The sequence below is a fragment of the Catharus ustulatus genome, chromosome 1 (genome assembly GCF_009819885.2).
Source record: "Catharus ustulatus isolate bCatUst1 chromosome 1, bCatUst1.pri.v2, whole genome shotgun sequence".
NCBI lineage: Eukaryota > Metazoa > Chordata > Aves > Passeriformes > Turdidae > Catharus > Catharus ustulatus.
This window is the reverse complement of record NC_046221.1, coordinates 50,298,690-50,324,746: the sequence shown is the minus strand read 5'-3', so window position 1 is coordinate 50,324,746 and position 26,057 is coordinate 50,298,690. Positions and strand designations below refer to the sequence as shown.

The 26,057-nt window shown below is 40.3% G+C and overlaps 2 protein-coding genes across 7 annotated transcripts in view; one reads left to right on the top strand and one right to left on the bottom strand.

Moving 5' to 3' along the window:
- Nucleotides 1-14,527, top strand: part of UBP1 (upstream binding protein 1) — a 46,354-nt gene extending 31,827 nt beyond the window's left edge. For 3 of the 4 annotated variants that reach the window (XM_033076687.1, XM_033076704.2, XM_033076712.2), the window contains 8 exons: nucleotides 6,734-6,837; nucleotides 7,495-7,549; nucleotides 7,738-7,831; nucleotides 9,055-9,145; nucleotides 9,785-9,891; nucleotides 11,227-11,369; nucleotides 11,920-11,971; nucleotides 12,700-14,527. In XM_033076687.1, coding sequence (XP_032932578.1) covers nucleotides 6,734-6,837; nucleotides 7,495-7,549; nucleotides 7,738-7,831; nucleotides 9,055-9,145; nucleotides 9,785-9,891; nucleotides 11,227-11,369; nucleotides 11,920-11,971; nucleotides 12,700-12,737 — 684 coding nt within the window. In that variant the 3' untranslated portion in view covers nucleotides 12,738-14,527. The remainder of the gene's footprint in view (nucleotides 1-6,733; nucleotides 6,838-7,494; nucleotides 7,550-7,737; nucleotides 7,832-9,054; nucleotides 9,146-9,784; nucleotides 9,892-11,226; nucleotides 11,370-11,919; nucleotides 11,972-12,699) is intronic. The other variant, XM_033076696.1, reaches the window with a different exon arrangement.
- A 1,438-nt stretch (nucleotides 14,528-15,965) lies between these two features.
- Nucleotides 15,966-26,057, bottom strand: part of FBXL2 (F-box and leucine rich repeat protein 2) — a 67,816-nt gene continuing 57,724 nt past the window's right edge. For all 3 annotated transcript variants that reach the window (XM_033054632.1, XM_033054643.1, XM_033054653.1), the window contains 5 exons: nucleotides 25,547-25,607; nucleotides 24,073-24,117; nucleotides 23,726-23,782; nucleotides 18,346-18,558; nucleotides 15,966-17,358 (listed from right to left, as the gene is read on the bottom strand). In XM_033054632.1, coding sequence (XP_032910523.1) covers nucleotides 17,251-17,358; nucleotides 18,346-18,558; nucleotides 23,726-23,782; nucleotides 24,073-24,117; nucleotides 25,547-25,607 — 484 coding nt within the window. In that variant the 3' untranslated portion in view covers nucleotides 15,966-17,250. The remainder of the gene's footprint in view (nucleotides 17,359-18,345; nucleotides 18,559-23,725; nucleotides 23,783-24,072; nucleotides 24,118-25,546; nucleotides 25,608-26,057) is intronic.

Here is a 26,057-nt window from a genome sequence, read left to right as displayed (position 1 = left end):
AAAAGGGTGCGCCTTATAGGCATGAAATTACTGTACCTTAATTCTACAGTACCTTAATTGTAGTGAAGAAGTGCTTAGCTAGGACAGTGTTGGACTTCCGATGTCTTTCCCAAAGTATCCAAAGGATAATGAGCCACAACCTATTTTGAATAGCAGCTGTGTATGGCTTTCCAGTTCTCTTAATCATGCAGCTCACTATTCCTGTTTCTCATTTGCCTGTAATAAAATGCTGTCTTGAGATAATTTGGTCAGTTTATTGAGACCATTCAGAATTTTATCCACACTGGATAAAATCTTTTCAGCCTTGCTAGCTTGGTATTGTTCGCTGATTTCAATGAATGGTATTTCCATCGTTACAATGATTTTTATCATTTGCAAAATTATTAGAAATCACCAAGCCTATAAAAAATACCAAGAAACACTGTTTTTTCTGTATTTGTAGTAAAACCTTGGTTATTGCTATGCACTCAGTAGGTTTTAGCTGTAGAAGCTGAATGTAAAGCTTGTTGGTTGATGTAGCAAAGGAGTATCTGATCTACATCTTGAAGGCAAATTCACTGACCTTTTTCTCTTGTCACCAGACAGGCTTATTTTTGTGGGCCCTGTAAATATGGACAGGGATGATAAATGTTTCTACTTAAAGCAGTTCTGTCCTTGCAAATCTGTCTTCTCAAATGTGGCCATCAGAAGCTTTGGCTGTTTCCAGACTTCCCTCAGGTGTGCAGATCAAGTGTTTCATAAGTGCATTACTGTTGTCACAGAGGTGCTGAGACACAAAAAGTGAAAACCTGTTTTCCTACATTTAAATATGAGATGGACACTCTTCACATGTTATGTTTGCAAATTGAGCACCTGTCAGTAAAGCCCAAGATCACGCTATTCCATTACTACTTCGTTTCTTTGTTCCGTGCAGAGCCTCACTGCAGAAAAAAAGTGCGCCTTATAGTGCTATAGTAGTTACAGTAGTTCTGTATGTTGGATCTTTTTACTTCACATATCCTGTAGGAATTGTAGTTCTATTACAGAAAAAAAACAAACCAGAATTTTTTGGAATGTATTTTTACTAGATGCAGACTAATTTCCTTAGTCAGTGCTGCTTACTAGTTGCCTAGAAATAGTACTCTGTTACCTTTTCTTGAATTCCAGATACTAATGTTGATCCAGTCTATAGTTCTCTTTGTTTTTAAAACTGTGAATTCTTATCTTCCTTCTACACCTAACCTTAACTTTCATTACTTGTTTTTTGCATCTCTTTTTGTAGGTTGGCTTTTTAATTTCACCCCTCTAAGATGCTGCTGTTCTATTTGTTAGATATTACAATATTTTGCCTTTTTTTTTCTCCCTATATGATTATTTCCATCCCAGTCACAATTGGATTTGGACAGATTGGTTTCTTACTATGTTTCCTTCAGAAAACATTGAATCTAATGTTTTCTTTCCAATTTAATTCATATGACTTGCTAACAAAATGTAAGGAATTTGGTGAAGCTTCCTTTCTGAATGGTTGTTCTGCTCTGCTCTTCTGTCCTTTCAAAGAATCAGGGTTTTTTTTCCTAATTACCATCTTTCCCTTATCACTTATAAGAATGCCATCTAGATAAGGTTTTCCATTACTTCTCTGAATTCACCTGATGTATCAAAATTCAGTGCATTCACTGCAGTTTCTGCAGCGTATATCTCGGTGTTGAACTGAGACACAGTTGAACTGCTTGTTAGACTCTTCACGATATGGAGCGTTGACTTTAATTGTAGATATAAAAAGCTACAAAATTACCCTTGCCTTCTTGACCTCTGAGTGGATGTTTACATACATGTGACCTTCATTCAGGGACCACTTCATGAAGGAGGCAGTTTTCCTCTCTCTTAGTATATAAAAGTTAGTTCTTATCTAATGAAAAAGGGAAAAAACGCCCACTGATTTCTTTCCCCTGCTTTGAATTTGTAAAAGTGGGAAAATTTGTGTTGTGATGTTTGGGCCTTTGCGCTTTTTTCTGTCTGTGGTATTTTGGTTGATTTTTATAGTACTACATTTTATACATCATAAGCTTGAATATATAAATTACAAATGGATTGAACTTGGTCAAATGGTCATTTTTTCCAGATAGAGCTGATTATAGAGCACATGGAAGTTTAAAGACTTCAGGTATAGACCTTGAAATAAATTGTGATGTTAAGTTGTAGACATGAAAGATTGAAAAAGCTCCATACCATGTATAAGAAAATTGATGCTTCATTCTCTAAGGAGATGGTGTGTGCCCAAGTATCAAGTCTAAATTGGAGAACAAATGAGACTTACTGTATTTTGGTATTTGTATTTTACTTTCATGTTTATTTAGTCTTTGACTATAGTATGGAGTTCTTCGCCAAGGTTCACTTTACTCTGTAAGGCAGATTCTAGTTTATCGGAGGTAGGAAGAGATAATTAATTAAACCATGACTTAGAATAACTTGGGATTTTGCAATTCCTCTGCAGCTAGGAATGTTCTGAGTTTAAATGCTATATATCTTAAATCTGATAAATCATATGTAGAAAGATCTCTTACATTTCTTTTTAACTCAGTAAAACTTCATTCATGACAATTAGAGAAGGCTGTTAAACATCTGAAACCAAAATTGTTTTCTCCTTTTGAATTAATCCACATTTGGAAATAAAACCTAGTTTCTGGAGTATAGTAGTATCAGTAGTATTGTATCAGCGTGCTAGTTCTGGAGAGCATTTAGTCTTGAGACCTCAAAAACGTGATCTTGGTGAATTCACCAGTATATGTTACAGTAATTTCACGACTATAAGGTGTACTTCCCAGTGTCGGCAAATTTCCGAACTTTGTCCATATATAAGACGCACCGGACTATAAGATGCACTTTTTTCTGCAGTGAGGATCCGCACGTGACAAAGTAATGAGTTAGTAATGGAATCGCATGATCGTGGGCTTTACTGACAGATGCTCAATTTGCAAACATTTTTCACAGATTGGCTTAGCCTTTAAATGTAGCCCCAGGTGCCTTCTCCGTGCCGCAGGCCCCAACACCCCCACCCGCCCCGCGGCTCTGCCACCGCCCCCACCGCGGCTTGGCTCCCACAGCTGCCGTGCCTCATGGCTCGGCTCATGCCTCGCACTTCTGGGTTGGCAAATTTCTGAACTTTGTCCATATATAAGGCGCACCGGATTATAAGGCACACTTCTGGGTTTCGATCAAAATTTTAGTTGAAAGGGTGCACCTTGTAGTCGTGAAATTACTATAATTGTTTATTGCAGGTGAAGATACAATACCAATCTTCCTTCTGGTCTGTGATGGCTCTTTACAGAATTGAATGCATCCTTGTGACAGGGTGACATTTTCTCCTAGGTTTATCTCTACTGGTGAGGGATTCCTGTATTAGTGTCATTAGCTTTCTGAATGTCCTTTGTTTATTTCAGTTTTGGCTTAGTAATGTAAGAAATATCCTGACTGATCAGTCCCCAAGGACAAAGTCCAGTGTTCTGCCTTTGACAGTGACAATGGCAAGTACTTTTTCAGGGAAGCAGTGCCACTTTCTGTGATCCATTCCCCTTGTACCCCTCATCCCCCTCAATCCAGAATCATCCTTCAGGATGTTAGAAAAGAAAACACATCATTGCTTAGTTTTTGTAGTGTTAATGGATTTGGTGGCCAGGCATTTGCTTAATCCAGTTTGCGAAGTGCAGGACATTTGTGGACGAGAGTGATTCCAAAAGCATAATCAACTCATGTTAATTGCTGGAAGTTTTGTTCCTTGAGCCTTTCAGAATTAAGTATCCCAGTGCTCAAATACTCATTTTTCCCTCCCCAACCTGTAAAACAGAAAAAAGGAGAACAGAGGCAATAAATGTGTTGCAGTAGTATTACAATTACTATTTATTTTTATCTTTTAACCTGCCTATTGAGTCTCAGTGGATAGTGGTGTTTTTGCTGGAATAGGAGACAAGGCAGGAAAGCATGTTTATGGGAGAAGAAAGGCTACTTGCTTTGGGTTGGGATTTTATTTTTCTGAATACGTCAAAGGTCCTTCTTCCTGGATTTAAACCTAGAGCTTTGCTGTGAAAAAGTTCAGCTGGGTTTGAATGACAAAAACACCAACTTGCAGTACCTATCTTGGGAATGGCATTAAAGGTGTTCTCTGGCATCAGTGCATTCTTTCCTGTCCCTGAATTTAAATACCTGGTGGCTAGAATCTTGTATGGAAATTGTGGCCAAGGATGTGAAACTTGCATCTGTGTGTCCACATGAACATCTTGGATTAAAATATAGGAAGAGAATGTCACAGAATTAAAGAATTTTAATTGCACTTTGAAAGTATTTCAGAAGAACAAAGAATGTTACCATGTAGAACTTTTATTTTTAAATTACAGCTCATTTAGGGAATGAAGTCTAGTTGTAACTACCTGATGTAACATCTTTGAGGTTAACATTAAATGAGCTTGAGAAGAGCGACAACAGGTGGGAATATACAGATTTGGAGGAGGAATGTGTCACCTTACTCAGTCATAGAGGAGCATACTCTGTGTTGGGGGCACTGTTTGTAGCCCAAAGGGTGGCTTTGACCACATACAGTAATTTCACGATTATAAGCTGCATAATTTTGACTAAAATTTTGGTCTGAACCCAAGGTGCGGCTTATATATGGACAAAGAACGAAAACTTGCTGTTTTCATTTGGAGGACAAGTGTCTGCTGAGAAAGGCAGGAGCTTCTCTTTGAAATGGCGAATGTAAACCCCCTCCCTCCAAATTCTTATAACTTTGAAATCAAGGGGCTTTCAGGCAAAAATATGGGAATTAGGAATAACAATTCTTTACTAGGGAAATTAAAATAGAAATACAGTACTACAAAGAAACAAACTCCAAACCCTGACAAAGTCAGAGTACGACCTGACACCCCGTCAGGCAGGGTGTTGGTAGCAGTCCCATTAAATGGTGGTTGCAGTCCTCCTGCAGAGACAGATGTGATTCAGTTGAAGCAGTGGTCCTGCAGAAGGTGCAATTTCCCTCCAGAGGTCCAGTGGTGATGTGGAGAAATCCAGTTTTCCTCTGGAGTCCAGTGGAGAAAGGGGCTACCTTAGTGTCCCAAAACCTCTGTTTTAATCTTGGTAGGAAGTGTTGGGCTCTTCCCCCTGGCTGGAGCAACTTCCAATGGAATGAAATAATTTTATCAGTCACACAGTGGGACTCAATGGGCCATTAGCAGAAAATGACTGCCTGGAGGAAGGATGGGTTGTGAAAAGATAAAGAAGAATGCTCCGCCTGGTTTCAATGGATGGCCCATTAGCAGAGTATCTCCCGCAGAGATAAAGATCATTGCCCCCACCCTCAAGAGACGGTGATAGAATAGATACCTTTTATCACACTCTGTATTGTAACATGCGGCCTATAATCAGGTGCAGTTTATACAAGAACGAAAAATTGCCAACACCTGGAAGTGCGGCTTATAATCAAGTGCGGCTTATAATCATGAAATTACTGTAATCAAAGACTGTGGACATGGTGGCTAAAAAATGCTGGTTTGAGTCACGTCTTGGGCAGATAAAGAAAGTTCCTCATTTTTAAGGTATTTTCATGCAAGACAAATTTATTTTAATTCCATGTACCATGCTGGGAAACTTCCCATCTTATACTGACAAGTAAAAACTGGAGTCCAGCACAGAAATGTTGCTAACTCTTACAGAAGGTGGCAGCTGGTGTTGGCCTTATTTACTGTTTCTTCTAGATAGAGGAAGGATTTTTCAACACAGAATTGTTGAAACAAGGTTTCCATTAGTACTAAGTCATAGTTGTTTCCCTCCACCCTGTTCTACAAGGCTATGATATAAATCTGGAAATTTCCTACAAGCTATTTAGCTGGTACATGATAAGTATATCAGGAGTGTTTGTTGTCCTAATAGGCATGGTCTTAGCTTACCCAGTCTTGGGCTGCTTGCTTGTTTTAATCACGTCTTTGAGCCTATCAAAATCTGTTTGGTTTTTGTTTTTCTTTAAAATAGTGTATTTTTAGTACTGTTGGAAGCACTAAAAGGTAGCCTTGTTTCGAAAAGTTTTATCATGACGATTTTTAAAAATACCCCAAAAAAGACTGACAAAATTGGACAGCTGTCTTATCATACACCTGTGATGACTTAAGCTTGTTTAAAAAAAATTCCCGCTTACCAAGCAGTTCAGAAAAATCAGTCCATATAAGTAAGTGTAATTTTAGTCCTGCAGTAAATTATTAAAAATATTGAATTCACAAAATTTCCACTGAAAATTCTGTTTGTATTTATTGCTTTCAGGGCAGACACATTAAATTTATCCACAAGTAATCTAGCTTCATAGCTTTACTTACTATTACGGAACACTTTTTTTCATGTCATTATCACTGCAGTTTAAACAGCCCTTTCATCTTGTGCAGGATAAAAGACATTTTTTCCAGCAGGTGGCTGGAGGTTAGTTGGTTTTGGTTTAAACTGAATAATCTGTACAGGTCTTTTGTCACTTTTACCAATAATGCCTTAATTTTTTTAAAAGAGAAGACAGTGTAAATAGAAGTCTTCATAAAAGAACAAGATAAAAAAGAGCTGATTATTACCTGGAATCTCTGCATGTAATGTGTGGGATAGAGGGAATCTTTATTCGGAATCAGAATACTCTGTGCAAAAACCCCTGGCTTTATATGACAGAAGTGTGCATCAGAGTAAAAAAGGTATTGTCAAGAGAAAATTAAGTTTTAATTCTTCATTTCAGTGCTCACCATGGCCTGATATTCCTACAACATTTGTAAACAACAGTCCTACTCCTGCTTCAACTTTCACCTCCACTCAGCATAACACCTACAGTGTCCCAGACAGGTAGGTTTATATTCTGTATCCCCATTAAAGGCAACATTCTAATCAGGCTTATTCAAAATGTTTTCTGAGTAAATTCAACTGTGTTCTGTTTCCACTGGCAAATTGGGAGATTGTTGTGACCTATATATTCATTTTAGAGTATGACATTTGTATCACACGGTTCAGTTATAAGGTAGTTACTTCTGCCTCACCATCTTTCTTTCTTACTATACATTTCTGAAAACAACTTCCTGTCCTTTGTCATATAGCAAATACTTTACCTTTTCACTTTTGTAATTTAGTCCTTGTCTATAGAAACTACTTTTAGCTTATTTCAGTAAGATCAGTCTTCATTTCCATTATATACAGTAAGTATAAGTTGCAAGAAAAAGCCCCAACAAATAGCTTCAAAAACTTTTTAACAAAAATTGCATTGGTGAAAACATTTTGTGTTGAGGCATCAATTAAACTACTGTAACCAAACCTGCTCTTCATCCAAAAATTATTGACAGAGGTGTGGTCTGATCCATATACTGTGGAATTCTCTTTCTCTTAAGTTTTAATTCTTTCAACTGTGATATTTATTGTTTTGGAAATTTCAAGTTAATTTTCAACAGTGTTTAAATATTTTGGTTTATAGAGTTCTAGTAATACTTGGTTTTCTTTTTTAATCTGTAGCAATTCTTCTTCCCCAAATCATCAAGGAGATGGAACCTCTCAAGGGTCAGGAGATGTGAGTGTTTGCTTTCTGTTATTGATCATAAGCTTATTTGTATAGCTGTGTCAGAATATTTGATTTAAACTTGATTTTAATAGTTCCTAAGAAAGTGTTAAAATGGAGGGAGATTTTTTTTTTAATTCTTCGGTTTTGTTTGGATTTTTTAGTATCCAAATTACCATATCCAATCTCATTTCTTACAGCAGCTTCATCCTTCAGCCACAATCCAGGAAACTCAGCAATGGTTGCTCAAGAATAGGTTCTCTGCCTATACAAGGCTTTTTTCAAATTTCTCAGGTATCTATTGTTTACTTTTTTTCTTTGTTTGTGTTACTGAGCAGGTTCTGTGTGGGAAAGGAGTTCTCTAAGAACATTATGGTATACATATTTATGCTATTTATTTACTAATTTGCTGTAAGTGCTTTGTTAAAGAGCAGTGCAGTTCCCACTGTATGTCTGAACACAATAAATGGCAATAGATGGACTTTGTGGGGCTGTGTTTTGCTGTTTGCTTCTTCAGTGTTCCTTGGAATTGTGCAAAGGGTGGCATGACACAGTACTTACCGTAAGTAAATTACTTTTCCTTTGGTGACAGTGTTGTGAATGATGCCTCTGCCTCTTGGCTTAGCTCATGCTTCTGTCAGGATTCCCTTTCTACCAGGCTTTTTCTCTGAGAATATTTATTCTTCTGCTGGTGGTTAGTTTTTGACATGTGCTTCTTGTATGAGGGTTGCTGAGCTTTCTCAAAAAACTTCAGTACCAAATTTCTGACAAAGACTCTAGGAAAACTTTTCTTCTTTTTCATTATTATCTTTATACAAGTAAAGTACTAGTTGGCTGGCATATTTTTTGAAGCAAGAGGTGTAGTATATGTGACTTTTATTTTACTACCTCAGGTCTGGGGGGTTTTTTACTATAGTATTTAAGGGCTATGATCAGTTACTTTTGCTGGCTTTTATTTGTGCATTCCTGGATAGTATGTGGAGAATCTTCATGCATAAAGACGATTTTTTTCCTGTTTTCCCTCATCTATTACAGTCTCAGAAGATCTCATTTTTTGTTTCAACAGCACCTTCTATACATGAGGGCGTTGTCATAACTTAAGTGCACCAGAATAAGTGATGGATGGGTAGTTGAATGTCTGGGATAATTCACTGTGAGACAAACCATGAAATATTTTCGCTCCGTATTTTGCATGTGTTCAAAATACACTACCCAGGGTGCCAGCAAAAGTCACTGTTTGTCTCTACAACAGTCATTGCTCTCCACAGAAATTGTGTGCCTCGCAGATTTTTACCGTTTCCAAGCTGTAAGCACCATAAACTGTAACTCATCACCTTTGGAAAACAGGTTGATTTATTTAGCACTCACTGGAGCCTGGTCTGAATTTTACTTATTCCTGTGTCCCAAATTCTATTTTTGTCATGGTACTCTTGGTTTAAATGAATGTTGGTTTAAATGAATTTATTTTAGAAAGAATTGGTGTGCAATCATTATTAAATCCTCATGTGTTTGTCCAGGTGCTGATTTATTAAAGCTAACAAGAGAAGATCTGGTACAAATCTGTGGTCCAGCTGACGGAATTCGGCTGTATAATGCACTGAAATCCAGGTGGTGTGCTAACTTGGAGGCTGAATGGATTTAGATGGGGGATTCTAGAACAGGGAGATTTGGGAAGTTAGTGTCAGGACGGGCCTTGGTGCCTGTGTGATCTGCCTCAGGAGTTGGCAGCAATATGTTTAAAACTCTCCTGTGCATGCCTCCAGGGCAGGCCCAGGTGAAGTGCAGGTGGGCTGTAAGGCTGTACCAATGCAGTTGTGCCCTGCCAGTTTCTTTTTATATGGATGGATTTATTGCCAAGACACAAAACTGGTCATTTGGGGAGCTAAGAACAACCTGAGGCCTTTTGAGGTTACAGGTATTGAGTACTAACACAGGCAGATGTCTCATCCTGTCTGAAATGGGTGTTTGTTACCATTGGCCCTCCTGGAAGAACTGCTGTTGTTTCTCAGTAGTCCTGTTACAGGAGTCCAACAGGCAGCGTCTGTAGGAGCTCTGAATGGATTGAAATTTTGTTTAAATTCAGCAGCCTCTGAGAGACCACTTTGAGATTAATTTAATTTTTTGGGCTCCATGATAAACGTATCAAGTGTACTGTTAGCGTAACAAACCTTGAGTTGTGGCATATCAGCGTCTGTATTTGCAGGGCATGTAGCCTTTTGTATGACATGTGATTTCCTTGGCTTGCAGGTCTGTGAGGCCCCGTTTAACAATCTACGTGTGCCAGGAGCCCTTACGGAGCATACAACTGGAACGCCAGGACACAGGCAGCGGAGATAGCAATGGCGCGATATTTGGTACGGCACGTGGGGCTCATGGCAGGACCTAGCTGGGGCTTACAGCAGTAAAACTGGATAGGTGGGAAAGGGAAAACAATGGTGAAGTGGCTGAGTTGCTGTTCTGGTGTACAAAGCAACTGTGGGAAGTGGTGTCACAGCAGTATTGCTGCTTTAACAGCACAGAGCAAACAGAACCTGAAACCTCCCAAAGTTAAACCATTGAGCATTTTTAGTCCGTTGATAAAACTAACTGTAATTACATGGTAATGAATGAAGGAGCTCTGGAATCAGCTGTGCATGTTGTTACAGACAAAGTATCAACCATATAAATGTAGGTGAATGTAAAAGCTATATGCAAATAAAACATTTTTTCCCATTTTCTGTTAGATTTTGCTGTCATTTTCTCTGCAACTGAACTAAAACTGTAGAGCCTGGAGAAGGAAAAACAGTAAAGTAGTGAATGGGCTCTTGATTTTAGTCGTATTTTCCTGTCAGCTGTTGATTCAGCACAGATGGAAACAACTGTTTATTTGTAAATTCATGTCAATCTTACAATTATGAGAATGAAGGTATTTGAAATTATTCTTTTCTTGCTCTTGGCTTTGAGAGACCACTTTCCCCAGCTGAAATCTGCACAGGCTACTTCAATAGTGCTTGTGGATTTTCCATGCGAGAATTGAGGTGGAGGAGGATCTGTAAATAACATACTGCCCCAGTCAAATACATGTTTCACTCAGGATATCTTCAGCCAGAAGAGTATGCAAACTTGGAGCTGCCAAGGGTTTCTTGCACTGTCAAATAAAGATCTAGAACTGTAAATACAGCTACAAACTGAACAGCTGCTTTGTCTTACTGTTCTGTTTGCTGTGTTGCATTCAGCTGAGATGATCTGTAGAAGTTGCAAAAGGCTTTATATACCAAAAACCTAAAATCTACATCTGTATTTAACGTAACAACATAGGCACATAAATGGGATGTAGGTATTACCTCATTCTTTTGAGACTGCACAAAATTGCTTTCAAAACCATCTTTAGGTGACTCTCTAAAGATCCATTTTTAAGTCTGTTTGACTCGATTGTGCCTTTTTCTGCAGGATACAGGAAAAAATGTGGAAGTTGCTTTAAGTCTCAGAGCAAATAGAAGTCTCCCCCAATCAGAGCTGTGTTTATGACTTTTCCCTGAAAGAAAAGTTGGGGCAGTTCATTCTTTTAGTGAGAACAGGGAGAGAATAAATGGAAAGTTTTACATTTTAAAATTTTTGAAAGCTTGGAGTATAAACAAATTCAGATATTTTTAATATAGCTGTTGTTATCCATTAGTACCATACTTAAGTAAATTATTTTTTTCTTGCAGTTTATCATGCAATCTACTTAGAGGAGATGGCAGCCTCAGAAGTCACACGGAAGCTTGCTTTGGCATTTAATATTCCTTTGCATCAGATCAACCAAGTTTACAGACAGGGTCCCACAGGCATCCACATTCTTGTTAGTGATCAGGTAATTGAAATTTTATTTTCTTAGCATTTTATTTATGACTGGAAGGGGAGGATTTTCTTAAGCTCGCTTATTTATTATTGGTTTTTCTGTTTGATAATGCAACCCTAGTATTTTCTGACATTTAGAGTACTTTTTTCCTTTACAACAGAAGGATTCTTTAAATGTGACTCTTCCTGACTAAACTGAAACTGAAAAACAGAGGCAGCTAAGAAGCTCCAGCAATTATTTAGTACATACTTATTTTGAGCACACTCAAATGCAGGGAGCATTTAAACACTGTTGAACTCTGCTTGTTCAAGTGTCTGCTCTTCTGAGTTCCAAAAACACAGCCAGCAGTAATAGGCTCCCAGCTGGTTGTCACAAGAGTAAAAAGCAGTATTTTAATAGTAATGGATTTAAATTTGGTATGTACCTGTCACTTGCTAAGCAAAACCAAAAATGCACAATTGCTCAAAAAAGACTGTGTTTAATATCAGGGTTGTTTAGAGTTGTTTTTGTTTTGTATTTTGCACTGGTTATACTCAGAGGGTTTTGAAACTTTTTTTTGTAGATGGTTCAAAACTTTCAAGATGAGAGTTGTTTTTTATTCACAACAATAAAAGGTATGTTGTCTTTTCTGACAGTCTAAAACTTAATTATTTATTAAAGCAAGGAGCCTTCTTTAAAAACTATAAAATTTTTTACATACACAGTGTCAGAAGGTATTCAGAGTTCTTCCTCTCCTAGCCAAATTTCAACCTTTGTGTAGCATCTCAGGCTCTTCTCCAAGCTTTCTGTTCAGAACCAGTGCAGGATTTAGTAACAAACCTTATGTAAAATTCAGTCAGTCATCTCTGGACAGTGATGCTGCTAATAATTGTTGAGAATGGTAAAGTTTCAAAATAGGTTAAAATAGTTTTAAATTCTGGCATTAGTACCTCTGAAGTTCAGAAACTGAATCTTAACTGAGTCTTGAGAGTCAGCAGAACTGAGCATAACATCCTGTTCCTTCTGTGCTAGTTAATAGTCATCTTCAGGAGGCTGTTGTTGAATCCCACTCTTCTTTAGAACTCCAGTTTATTTCTGGTACAAGGTGCCAGCAAATGGCTCTAATCAGTGCACAAGTTTGACTCTGTGCAAACTTTACCTACAGAAACTGTCCCTCTTTGAAGACCAGTTACAAATCATTAATCATAACATTTCTGTCTAGCACAAGTAGGAAACCTTTAAGTTTTTGTTCTAGATGAGCTGATTTTCAAAACCAAGTCCATACTTGGGTGTTTTGATGTATTGGCTTGAATTTCTGTGATTCTGTTCAAGAAAGACAGACACTGCCTTCATTTTTTTTCAGCTGAAAATGGAGAAGGCTTCCATATAATTCTGAAGTGACATCATAACTTGCTAGACTGATATTCCAACGCAGAATGAAGCCCTGCCTGAAGATTATGAAGATCATCCAAAACCTTAGGATCTAACTTCTTTGTATAAGATGTTTCATATTGAAAACAAAATGACCTTTCTAATGAGCTGTTTGATAGGTGAACTTTCTTATCACTGCAATAACTAAGTGTCCTCGTGAGAGATACAATGCCATGACAGGTTCTGTACAGGCATGGAAGACAATGTAAGCAAAGGTGCTTGCCCTTCACTGAAATAAGGCAAACTATGGCCAGTAGATACAGTTTATAGAAGCAAAGCAGTGCTGCTTTTCTATTATCTGTATCCAGTTGGAGATGAATGTAAACTTATTTTGGGGCATTTACCTTTCTGTGCCAGTTTGTCTATTATGTGCTTGTACCTTTTTTATTTTTTGATGTTAGCAGAGCACATGATAATCTATGTGGAGATGAGTAGTTACGGTGATAGTGATCAGGTTGTCAGGTCTTTGAGAGTAAAGCTGTCAAAACAGCTTCCCGTGTAAATTGTGTATAAGAGTGTATGTAAGAAGTGTAAATGCCAGAACAGGGTTTTTAAGAAGCCCCAGACAGATGCAATATATGCATGCAGCAAACTGCATTATCAATAGTACCTTACTGGAGGGATTAATATAAATCCTATGGGGTACTAAGTAATTGTGTTTTGCTTTAATGAATTTAATGGGAAAGAATTGCCTATGCATCCTTTATGTTTAGTTTCCTAGGTTCTCTGCAGAGCACTGCTGCAGTTTAACTCTTCGCTTGTAAAATTGTGGGTTTAAAAATATTGGCAGTGAGATGTGGGGTATTCAGTGGAATTATGCTGATGACGGAACATGACCCACTGGCACTACAGGGCTGTCATAGCTTTCAGCAGCATTGAATAAATTGCTTGAGAAACACTAAATAACACACCCTGTAAGTCTCCTTCCCATCAGATGAATGTCCTGCTGGAGCTTCTCTTGTGGACAAATCTCTTCTTACCTTTTCAGTTGACCTTCTTGCACCCTCCATCCATCCACACTCTACACCTGTTACAGTGCCTCTTTCATATGACCAAATATTTACTTTTCTCTGAAACAGGCAATGTGCTTTCTTGGTATTTTGGATGTGTCTTGTAAAGTCATGGCACAGCATTTCCTAGGCTAATGTTAAGTTTTAATTGGTTAGGTACTTAAAGGGGAGTATTTCCAGAGGTATTAGGTGACAGTTTCAGAGCTGTTATTCTATGCCTTTGGAAAGTTCCCACTTGATCTCTGGCTTAAAAGTTTGGGAATAATTTGCTTTTTATGCTGTGGTGTTCCATGTAAACCAATACAACAGCATATAAAAAAGCAACTTTGACTTTTTGATTTCCCCTCTCGAAACTGGCTCAAGTGCTTAGCAGAAATGCTTCTGAAAGCTGTAGCATTTTGAAAATTTAAATTTATCAAACCTAGGTTTTTTCCTATTTTTGGTTGGGGTTTTTTTTTTCTGCACTGAACATAAAACTTTATGTACTTAAAACATTTCTGCCTATAAGTTGTTCATCTTTGGGTATTGTGTCTTTTTAGCTTACACCCTATTCAAATCTAAATGTTTTATAAAAATCCTTGATTGGAAAGTATCCAAATATCTAATTTTAAAGAATATTGAAAGTTGTACAGTAGTTTGTCCAACTCACTTGAAATTGGAATTAAATTATGGCACCAGCAAATGGCTTTTGTTTTTTAATAAGATGTACACATTTTAAGTATAATAAATGTTTTTCAATAATTTTGTAAATGTGCTTTTCTTTTTGTTTACTTTTTTTTCGCCATACCTCCATTAGAGACAGTCCATTGTTAAGATTCAGATTAATTGCAAGACCTGTCCTAGCAAGAATCGTAGGTCAAGGTAAGGAAGGGAAGTACAGTAAATTCACGAATACAAGGTGCACGGAGTATAAGCCGCATCTCTGGGTGTTGGCAAATATTTCGTTCTTTGTCCATAAATAAGCCGCACCTGAATATAAGCCGCTCTGTTGTTCGCAGCGAGGACTCACGTGCAACAAAGTTGCCAAATACTAACAGAACCGCGGCATGGTGGGGGGTTTACTGGCTCAACTAAGGCTGTGCAGGCTTGGCCCGCTAGGGGCTGCTGACGGGGCCAGGTGGCCCAGGTCAGTGGTGCCGCTTGGGGCTGGCCGCCGCCTCTGGGTTCGCTCGCCCTGGCCCTGCTCACGCCGCGGCGCCGGCCGGGCACGGAGCACCCCTGCTCCCGCCACGGTGGCGGCGGCGGCGGGGGCAGAGCCCCCCCTCCCCGAGCCGCGGCAATGGTGGCACGGGCCCCCCCCCTCCTCCCCACGCTGCGGCAATGGCAGCGCGGCCCCCCCCCCCCCCCCCCCCCACGCCGCAGCAATGGTGGCACAGGGCCTCCGCCGGCTCCCCGGGCTGCGGCAATGGCAGCGCGGGGTCCCCCCGTCTCTCCCCCGTGCTGCGGCAGAGAGGGAAGAAGAGAGCTCTCCTGCCTCTCTCCCCGCCCCCCATGCTGCCTGCAGGGAGCCAGGGCAACAGAGTAACAATTTGTAACAAACGCGAAATGCCGGCTTTTACTGGCAGGTGATTGGCTCGGTGCCCTGGCTGGCACGTCTGGGGTTGTAAATGTCAAAAAATTATTCACATATTAGCCGCCCCCGAGTATTAGCTGCACTTCCGGGTTTCTACCAAAATTTTTGTCAAATTGCTGCGGCTTGTATTCGTGAAATTACTGTAAACCAGCCCTGCAGTATATCCTGCACACAGTGCATTTACATGGATCTTCTGCTTCTAGTAGACTTACAAGGTTCATTATGATTTTAAAAAAAATGAGCCAACAAAAGGCAATATATCTTGACATACTGGTACCAATGACTACGCTGGTACAATTGAGAATAAAATCTGGTTAAAACTCTCATTAGATCAGCAGTGTCTGAATGGAACTCTAAGTATGATTGTAATAGCCACTCCATTACAGTGCAAAATAAGCCCAGATTGGCTTACTTTGTAGCAGTAAAGAAATCCATGTACTGTAGTCCAAGGTGTAATTTAACCCCAAAGCTGAGGTCTTAATTTACTGTCCCCCTCCTCTGTGAGTTATGAAAACAACCCAGCCATTGTAGGCCACAGAAGTTCATGCTCACACTCACTCCTTTTTAGAAGTCATTTAAAATTTGCAGGGGGGAAATGATAGTACTGTCCAGTAGTAGCTTTTCCAACTGCTTTTTAATTTTCAGTAAACACAGGCCCTGAAGTCTTGAAAAACACACAGTCAAACTTACACAAAAAAAAGCATTCTGAACTGTCGAATAGTTTCTCTCAGATAATTAAATTGCCTAATATAAAAAAAGTTTACCTAATCATCTAGCACTGAAAAATGCATGGCCTTAAGAGTTAATACACAGATTTTTATCACTATCATTGAGAAGTTGACAGCTTCTTAACAAAATGTGAAGAGTTTGTCTTTCTACATTTGAAGACCACAGGTTTGGTATGGTTCAACTTCTGCCTACAGACTGATGAGCCCATATGCTTGTCCCTAAAATTGGTGGGCCAAACTGAATTCCTTGCTCCATCCTGTTTTCTGTAGCTGAACCTGTTTCCCATTCATCTGAAAAGCATTTGTGCTACAACCTTCCTCCTTGGAAGTGCTGCATCCTTTCCTTCCACCCCACGGTGATCCCAGAGGATGTGGTGATGGCATTAGCAAAAGCACCATTGATGGCTGGGGCAGCAGGTACAGCAGAATGCACAGGCTCTACCACAGTGGATTTCTGAACCCCGTTCAAGGCTAATGGCATTGGGCAGAACGTGTGTCAGCCAAACTTTGTGCGAGCAGAGTTCAACTGAACCAAGTCTAAAAAATACTTGGGAAGTATTTCTAGTTCTATGGGTATCTTCAGATATGACCTTACCTTTTGACTTACCTATTATGTCCTGTTACTTAATTAAATATGAAGCTAAATAATGAAAAATAACAAGTTGCTGTTTAACTGTAAGAGCTTAAAATCACTTTGCATTTTTTGGTCAACATCTGCTAAAGCTGATTTGTCCTTAAACCTGATACTTGATCTGTGGTGTATATTACAGAACAGCAGGCTCAGTTCCTTGATGTGCCAGCCTTAAGCCCCATGTTGCAGCAGAACTTCACACCGAGTAGTGCTGACAAATGCAAATTAACTTCCAAGTTCCGTGAACTTCCACCACATAGCTCTATGCTGCAATGCCCACACCATTGACACGCTACCGCAGTTCTCATGCCAACAGAAGGAAGGAGTTACTAATACAAACCAAAGCATCACCAACTTAATCCACAGCTGCACATTACATCAAGATTTTTACCTGGAAAAAAAAACACCAGAAAATGCTTTTCTTGTCACAAAACTGGATGACCAAACACCACCATTAGGAATTGTCAGGAAACCAACTCCTGCTGCTAAATTGCCATCCCATTCTTCAACAACAACATTTTCTGTGTGGCTGCATTCACTGTCAGAGGATAATACAGCATCTGCAGAGGCGCTGTCCACTCCCTCCAACCGATGGAGGGGGTGTTACTGGAGCAAAGTAAGCATGAACTTTCACATGAGGTAGATGAGCCTGTGGATGAAAAGGCTGCATTATAATGGGAGAGAAAGAAGAGAACTGAAAAGAAAAGCAGCACACCTCAACTGTTGTGACAGCAAGTACTATCGCATTAACATTAGCTAAAAAGAAAGCATCTATAGAGTGGATACCAGCTGAGCTGTCTTCTCCTCACATGTAATTCCTCTTGATCCATCCAGCTAAGGCACACTAGTGTCTGGGCACTCAACTTGCCCTGGTTCCCCAAGAAAGCACTGATGAGCCCAGTCAGCTCTGCATCAGGAAATGCACATGTTCTGCCACAGGAGTGAGAGGAATGGACCCTGGCTACTGAGGGACAACTTGTCTAAAACTCATCTCCCATATACCCACTACTGTTGTCATCCTGGAAAGCAACATGAAGCAGAATTGTGCTTCTGCCCTCAATGTGAGTCCCTATCAGGCATGAGATTACCAGTTTCAAAAGTGTTTGGACACAATCTGGGATACAGAGCTGCAGGCAAGTTTAACTTCAAGGCTAAAATACTGCCCCCACAAGGCAGGCGGTCCCTGACCTAATGGGTGAGATATGCAGGGAAAAGATTTGGGGCTGGATTCCAGGGCTGGAGGCCCCTGTAGCCCCCCAACTGAAATATCCACACAGATGTTTTGCTATTGGCTCTGTGTATTAACATATATTTTAGGATATATACACATATAAATATAAATATATAAATATATTTAGGATAAAGCATGCCACTACACCATTCTAAAAACAGAGGCCTGTATTTGAAAAAAATACAGAAAGAAAACTAGTTCATCATTCCAACAGCAAAATGTCATGAGTCAGAACTGACAATTATTGCTGTTCATAAAGAAAGTTACACACATGGGGACCTAACAGAAGGACAGTCAGACTGTTTATCCAGCCTTGATTGCATGAGTCACCTGCAGGACTCCTACAATCTCAAGCCGTACCAACAGCTCTGGCTTTTTCACAGAAACAAGGCAGGAAACACGTACTCTGATTCGTTTGATTCCAGCTCGTGTGACTTGCTGACAGTCGTACAGCTCAATTCTCTCCAGGTTGTGGCAGTTCTCCAGGTGTTCCAGAGTCACATCCGTGATGAGGAGACAGTTATCAAGCTCCAGCACCTGCAGCCTCTCGTGCCCACATGTGCTGTTGCTCAGGTGAAGAATCCCATCATCAGTGATCAGTTCACAGTGAGATAAGCTCTAAAACAGTGAGGCAAACAATTAACAATATCCCTCAGTCCTAAGTTATTCAAGCCTCTGGACACCAGAAGTCCTCTTCAATCTCCTTCAGTCCAGTGGCTAAACAGCTGAAATCCAGCAGAGTGAAAAAAGAAACTCCTTTACTTAACAAAACGGCTATACTTGATTTTAACTTTGCTTCAAAACAAGCTGAGTCCCAAAACACATCACTGGCAAAACCCTCAGGCCCCTTTGCTCTCTATGAATGTGGGAATTCTTTTCCAATTGTCCCACACAGTGCAAAGAGCACTGTGCCAGAAACAACTTTAAATTATGATTGAGAACATAGGGGAATAGAGGACTATCTAGTCAGGGGTTACTGTTTCACAGCTGCCATGTTCTTACACATATACCAGAACCAAGCCTGTGCAGGTCCACACAGAAAGAGAACAATCACAATGGACTGATTTGCCAAATAATGATTTAAAAAAAAAAAACCAAGCCATGAACCCCAGGCTGTACAAACAAGGAACAATAAACATCTCATACAGCTGCAGGAGCAGTCTTTTCTGCAACAGTAAGCAAAATAAACAAAAATATGCTCCTCTTCAGCATATATTTTTTAGTTCCTTGAATTTCAAGAACATGGAAAATGATGTTGCATCTCAGGCAGTGGCACCACGTAAAGCACTCTCCTCATTTTTTTGGGGAATTCATGACTTTTGGAGAAGCACGGATGATGACAACAACAGGAAACAGACATTCCTTAGAGGCAGCTTAAAAAACCACTCTTTGTCACCACTGAAATGAATGCTCTCAAGTCTTCCCCGGTGAAATGTGCAGGACCTGTGAACTCTACTCCTCTTTCCCCAGGCTCTGAGCTAGCATCTTACTTTATGATCAGGCCTGTGTTTTGCCTATACTCATACCTAAATCTAACAGTGCCTGGTTCTGAAGTAGCATTTCCTTGCCCCAAGTTATTTTTTCCAGACAGCAACTGATGTAGAAACACTCGCAGCAGACCAAAAGCACTTTTTAATTCAGAGCAAGCAAATAGCAGTGGTCAAAAGGACCTCCTGCCAAGCCCCCAACTCTAACATATAACCTTTTCTTTTCTGGATACACCACATCTTTTCATTCCAGCTTGACAGAGCAACCTGGAGACTTCCAACCTTACTTCACCTCAGCTACAGTCATGAGCTTTCTGCAACCAGACACATGGGGTCTGTCCTGCTCTTTGAAACAATTTGCCCTCAACTTTTCTCGTCTTTGCCCTGCAGAATGAACAGGGAACCCAAGAAAGGCTAGGAGAGACAGGTCTCCATCTCCCCTGGAGTCTGACAGGAGCTGCCTCGGCAGTTTCCCTTTAGGGCCAGCTGGTCCAATTTTACATACCAAGTGCGAGCAGCCAGCAACATCATGAGGGCAAACTGTCTCCAAAAGACAGCAGAAATTAAGTGCTTGCTCTTACCAACAGTGTTTTAACTCCTGACACCCATTCAGGCAGTCTCTCAAGTCTTCAAACACGTCAGCTTTCTCTCCTGTATCTCCTTTCTCTGTGTACGTGCTCTTGAGCCCTTGGTTTGGCTCAGAGCCTGGGAACAATCATCAGCTGCAGGGTACACCAACATTCATAACAGACCTGCTATTCCAAGGAAGGACAGGAGGTTCTGTGAAGCTGTTGGCTAATTAGGAGTATTCCAACCCAGGAAGTAAGCAGCTTATAAAATCAGCTTTCCTGGGACATGGTATTTGGTACTGCAAGGACAATACAGGATGTACACCTGAGTTTGTAGAACTTTGCACAGCAAATGTGCCAAATTATACACACTTCATATTAAACCCACTATCATATTATACCCACTATCTAAGATATATTAAGAAAGGTATGTCCCTTGACTCTTGACCCCTGTAATACCTATGGACTCACCCTATCTCCTCTGCTTCACCCTATTGGCAGGATGCCAATTTCCCCCTCGCCTTCCTGACCCTAGAAAAGACCTCTGTCCTTGGGAAACTTCCTCTTTTGCCCCCTGGATGCCATGAAGAAATAAACCAAGGAACCCCATGGGAGGAAAGAGTCTCTTTGTATCCTTTACCCTTGTTCATGATCTGGTACCAGACTTGCCCTGCTACAGTTACCAGGGTGCAGGGTGAGCCTTGGACTATAGAAGCACCTAAGCCTGCTGAAAAGCATTAAAAATGTGGAATTTTACGAAGACAATTGCTTGAAATCTTAAGAACAAAGATACATGGTCAGTTTTTTTGTTGTTGTTAATACATACTAAATGCTGTGCATAAATCAAGTATGGCATGACATACTATGAGAACTTCACATGATATGTAGAATTTAATTGTCTTCTTATCTTCAGTACTATTATGAGTATTTCACTGTTTGTCTACTAATTTAAATGTAAAATTAAATACTTTAATCAGAAATTACTTCTTAAGTACATTAGGCAATAAAGCACTCTGATACTGAAGATTTGCCTATTTCCACCATCTACCGAGTCACCAAACATGACAAAAGCAAATCCAAAGTTGATCTCTGCAACTCCAAAATGTTTTTTCTAACTGCAAATACACTTAAGAGTTTAGAGGACATTGGAAGCACCAAGATTAGTTCATGCACTATATTTGGCACCTGCCTGTCTTGTTTTTTCCTGTCCTTCTCAGCCACCGTTGTTCACACAATCTCTGAGTATGTATCTTTCCTACCCACAGATTATATAAATACATAGATATAGATGATACAGATATAGATGATGTAGATGTAGATGTAGATGTAGATGTAGATGTAGATGTAGATGTAGATGTAGATGTAGATAAAGATGTAGACTAAAGAAATCAAGTTTTCTGGTTCCCTTAGAAAAGCTGTGATGTTTTACCAATGCCACACTTCCCTGTCTATGGGCAAACACACAAAAGCCAACAAAGAGGACCAGGCTTAGAAAAAAATGTTTGGGATTTATGACATTTTATGGTATCTCTGTAGAAGCACTGACAGAACTGATACAAAAGATCTCTTGCAAGAAATGGCTGCAACTGGGATTACAATACAAAAATGTGTCCCATATAAATGGCTCCACATCTCCTGACAACTCATTTGGTTTAACATCAAGAATGATGGTTCAGAAATGAAGCTGGACAGTTGACAAAGAAAAATTTTAAAAACAATATAAAATAGTGAACAAGAATCACTAGGTTGGCAGAGACCTTCAAGATCATTGAGTCCAACCCAAGCTCCTTTTAAAAGCCATCTTTCCTCATGTTCCTACCTTGGTAACACTGAGTAACACTAATCATAACACAGTTTAATTAAGGACACAGAACATCTTCCTTTAATCCCATTTAAAAACAGATTATATAGAACAGATTACATATATTATATGTTCTCTCACATAGATCTAAGTAGTTATAACAAATCTACACTAAAGGACAACTGGCCTGAAATACAGAAGCTCCTACTGTAAGAAGAATCTGGCAATTTTCAAGTATCTTGATTGAAGAATAGACAAATTTACATTACCTCAAATTGGTTTTGATGATCTGAAAGATCTAAACCACCCCTCCCTAGAAAACAGTTCTTTGAAATCCAGTAAGCAGGGTAGCCCACTCTCAATCCTCTCCAATTATGTTCAAAAGTCAAGTCCAAGAAAACCTTCCATAATTTATTATGTAAATGTAATCCTTAGAAAAAAGTGCTTGCATGCAAAACTGCTTACAGAGTGATTATGTTTATCTTCTCTGGGTGGTTTTGTTTATTCAATATTTGATGTGAAGTGTCATACTCCCTAAGAAAACCACTGAACACTTGAGAATATCCATAAAGGATTTAAGTGCTTTAAGCTGAATCAAATATGTAAGGAATCAAATATGAAGAATGCTAACCATAAAACAAAAGCTTTCTTTTAGGTTATTACTCACTGATTTGGTAAAATGTTTTTAATCACACAATGCATGTAAATATTTTAGGAGTACAGTAATTTCACGACTATAAGGTGCACCCTTTTGACTAAAATTTTCCCCCAAACCCGGAAGTGCGCCTTATATAATGGACAAAGTTGTGAAATTCACAAACCCAGAAGTGTGAGCCACAATGGGGGTGCAGTGCCACGGGAGCGTCGAGTCGCAATGTGGGGCGCGAGCGGGCAGCCACGGCCAGCAGGAGCTGCGCAGGGAGGGAGGGCACGGGGAGGGCACCTGGGGCTGCATTTAAAGGCTATGCCAGTCTGTGAAAAATGTTTGCAAACTGCCAGTAATTTGTTACTTTGTTGCATGCGGCTCAGCTCCTCACTGCAAAAAAAAAGTGTGAGCTGTGAGCCCAGCCGAGAGGGGGGGCAGGAGTGGGCAGCCCCTGGCCAGTGGCGGCCGCGCAGGCTGAGAGGGACCACCCAGCCCCTTGTCCCAGCTCCTGCCAGCCACGCAGGCTGAGAGGCACTGCCCAGCCCACCATCCCAGCCCCCGCCAGCCGTGTGGGCTGAGAGGCAGCGCCCAGCCCCTGGCCAGCAGCAGCCGCACAGGGAGAGAGGGGGTGGGCAGCGCCCGGCCAGCAGGAGCCACACAGGGAGAGAGGGAGTGGGCAGCGCCACGCCACCCCGAGCTGCGGACGTTCCCGAGCTGTCCTGAACCGCAGCAACCCCGAGGTGTGAGCCGTGGCTGCCCCAAACTGTGGCAACCACGAGCCGCAGCCGCCCCGAGCCCCGCCTCGTCAGCCAGGGGCGGGCGGGAGTACCGGGCCCCGCACACAGGGAGGGCGCTTGGGGCTGCGTTTAAAGGCTACACCAATCTGCTAAAATGTTTCCAATTTGAGCACATGCCAGTAAACTCCACGATCACGGGATTCCGTTACTAATTAGTTACTTTGTTGCGCTCGGCGCGGATCTTCACAGCAAAAAAAAAGCGCGCCTTATAGTCCGGTGCGCTTTATATGATCTACAAAGTTGTGAAATTTGCCGACTCCCTGGGGGTGCGCCTTATAGTCCTGTGCACCTTATGGTCATGAAATTACTGTAATGTCCAGTTTCTAGAATACTTAGGAAACTTGCACATATTTTGCACAGTGTCACTGTACATCAGGAATTATTTCTAGACACAGAGTGAACAGCCTGGGTTTGTACTGCAGGAGTTTTCTGTGTGGGTCCTTTGGGGGAAGCATCACAGGCCACAGACCAGGAGTTACACTTACCAATGCTTGCAGCTTAGGACAGTGTATGGAAAGTTGTATCAATGTGCTGTCTGTTATCTGGGAATAAAAGAAACCAAACATCAGCCATAAGCAACAGACAGCAGGAAAGACAACCCTCAAATAAGGTATCTCTTTCTCTATCAGATGAGGGTTCTGTTATTTCTGCAAAACAACCCATCACCTGTTACTCTCCAAGTATTTCCCTATATAGAATTTCCCAATAATTATTTTTATTTCCTACGATAAACACAACACTATTTATAAAAACCAAAGAACATCTAGATGAAGGTGTTAATGTATTGCATTCTTACTGGACATTCAATATTCCTGTTCATATTAAATCTCACCAAAACACACTCTTCCAAGTCCATCTTCTCCAGCTCATGGCAATTCTACAATAAACAAAAAATGAGCAGATAAACAAAAAAATTAAATAAAACAACATAAAATCATGCACAGGGCTTATAATATGGGACAGCACAGTTTGCAAGAGGAAACTGTGATCTCAATCCCTTCAAATATTTGATCACCATCAAAAGACAAAAAAAACTGTTAAAAGAAATAAACAGACGAATTAACAAGCAAAACCCTACCTCCCTCTGAAACATCTAAATTTCAGTCTTTCTCAAAGTGAAATGTCTCCTCCTTGTCCTGTAAGGTTTGAACAAAACATACCAGTGCTCAGCAGCCCTGCTTCCCTTCCCCCCACGCTCCAAACTCATGGTATTTACAGCATGTGCACTAAAGCCAACTCATCTGCACATACACAAATTCAATTTCTGCATTTATCAGCTGTACCTAACTCATCTGGAATACACTTAAGCCCATGGCACATTTCTCTTCATCATCATATGTTAGAAAGAAGCGTTAAAACCAAACTGCTTTGCCAATGAATGCAAAAAATACTAAAATAGGGTCCTACTTTAAGGGCAGAAGGAAGCTGTATATCACACCTACACAAGCAATTTTCTCAGAGCAACATTCTGAGAGACCTCCAGCAAGCTTTCAGAAGTGCTTTTAGTATCTGATCATGACTAATTTCAAGAAAAAGATGTAACCTTCTGACATTGCAGCAGACCACACAGTGTCAACACTTGGCTCAATTCCCAAACTGTTTTTTTCCAGGAACAGAAAAAAAGATTTAAGAACAGGCTTGAGGATGTGGTGCTGGACAATCGGAAAATCACTCTGTTTAACCACTGTGGCTACAAAAAACCCCCACCATTTTCATTCACATGAAATATCAGCAGCATAAATCCCATTTACAGAATATAATTTTTGTGTTCAGATTTCCTAACCAGAAAGCACACAGATCTAACATGAAGCATTTGACACCACCAATATGTTACTGTACATATTTACAGCATGAACCAGGGCACAAGTGCTTATAGTTTATAATGTATAATGTATAAGTGTTCGGTAATATAAAGTTCTCTTCAGAACAATCTATTACATGTTGATTTTTTGATGTAAATATCACAAAGGCTTGTGCCATCAATATAAGGGAAATTTGGCTAGAATACATAACACGAGTTTAGAATTACGTTAAGTGTATTGAATTGATTGAAACAATTGAAACAAATGGAAAAAGAGAGGAAAAAAGTGAAAAATGCAATGATAGATGGCAAATTAGATCAAATTGCAGATCTAAGTATAATCCAGAAATAAAATAGCTTTTTAGTGCCCTCCTCCACTGGCTTCTGCCTTCTTTCTACTTTTATTCTCCTCTTCTCATATTGCTTCCTAGCAGAACTACATCAATTCACAGCTGCTTGGCAGCAATGAAACCGGGCAAGCTGTAACTCCTGAAATGACCCTTACCCGTGCGAGAAGGGTAAACCCAGCATCTGTGAGATGTGAACATCTTGCAGCTTCCAAAATCCTGGAAAAATTTTAAATGTTAAAGAAAATACTAACATAGAGAAAAGCAAATGCATATGAGACACAAATCTATCTTCTGCAACATAAAAGTTATCAATAGCAAAAGTATGTGTGTGTATATATACAGTTGGGGGTTGGATTTTCCCTTTTATCTGTGGAATTTTCCCCATTGGGATGCTAAGAAAACTTGTTGGCTACACCCTAGCATGGATTCCTAGTGACAAGGGGGGGGGTGGGGGGAGAATATCGCAAGACGAGGGGAGGGAGGAGCGGGTAAGGGAGGTAGGGGTAGCTGTGCTCTCTCTCACTCATTTGGCTTGGAGAAGGACGGTCGCTGGAAAACCTCACCCTGACATACCAACACCGGGAGCTGCCTTCTTCGGCTGGGGGACCCCACAACCCCGTGCCCAGATGTCCTCCTGTGGGAACCCAGGACATCCCTCTGGATGCC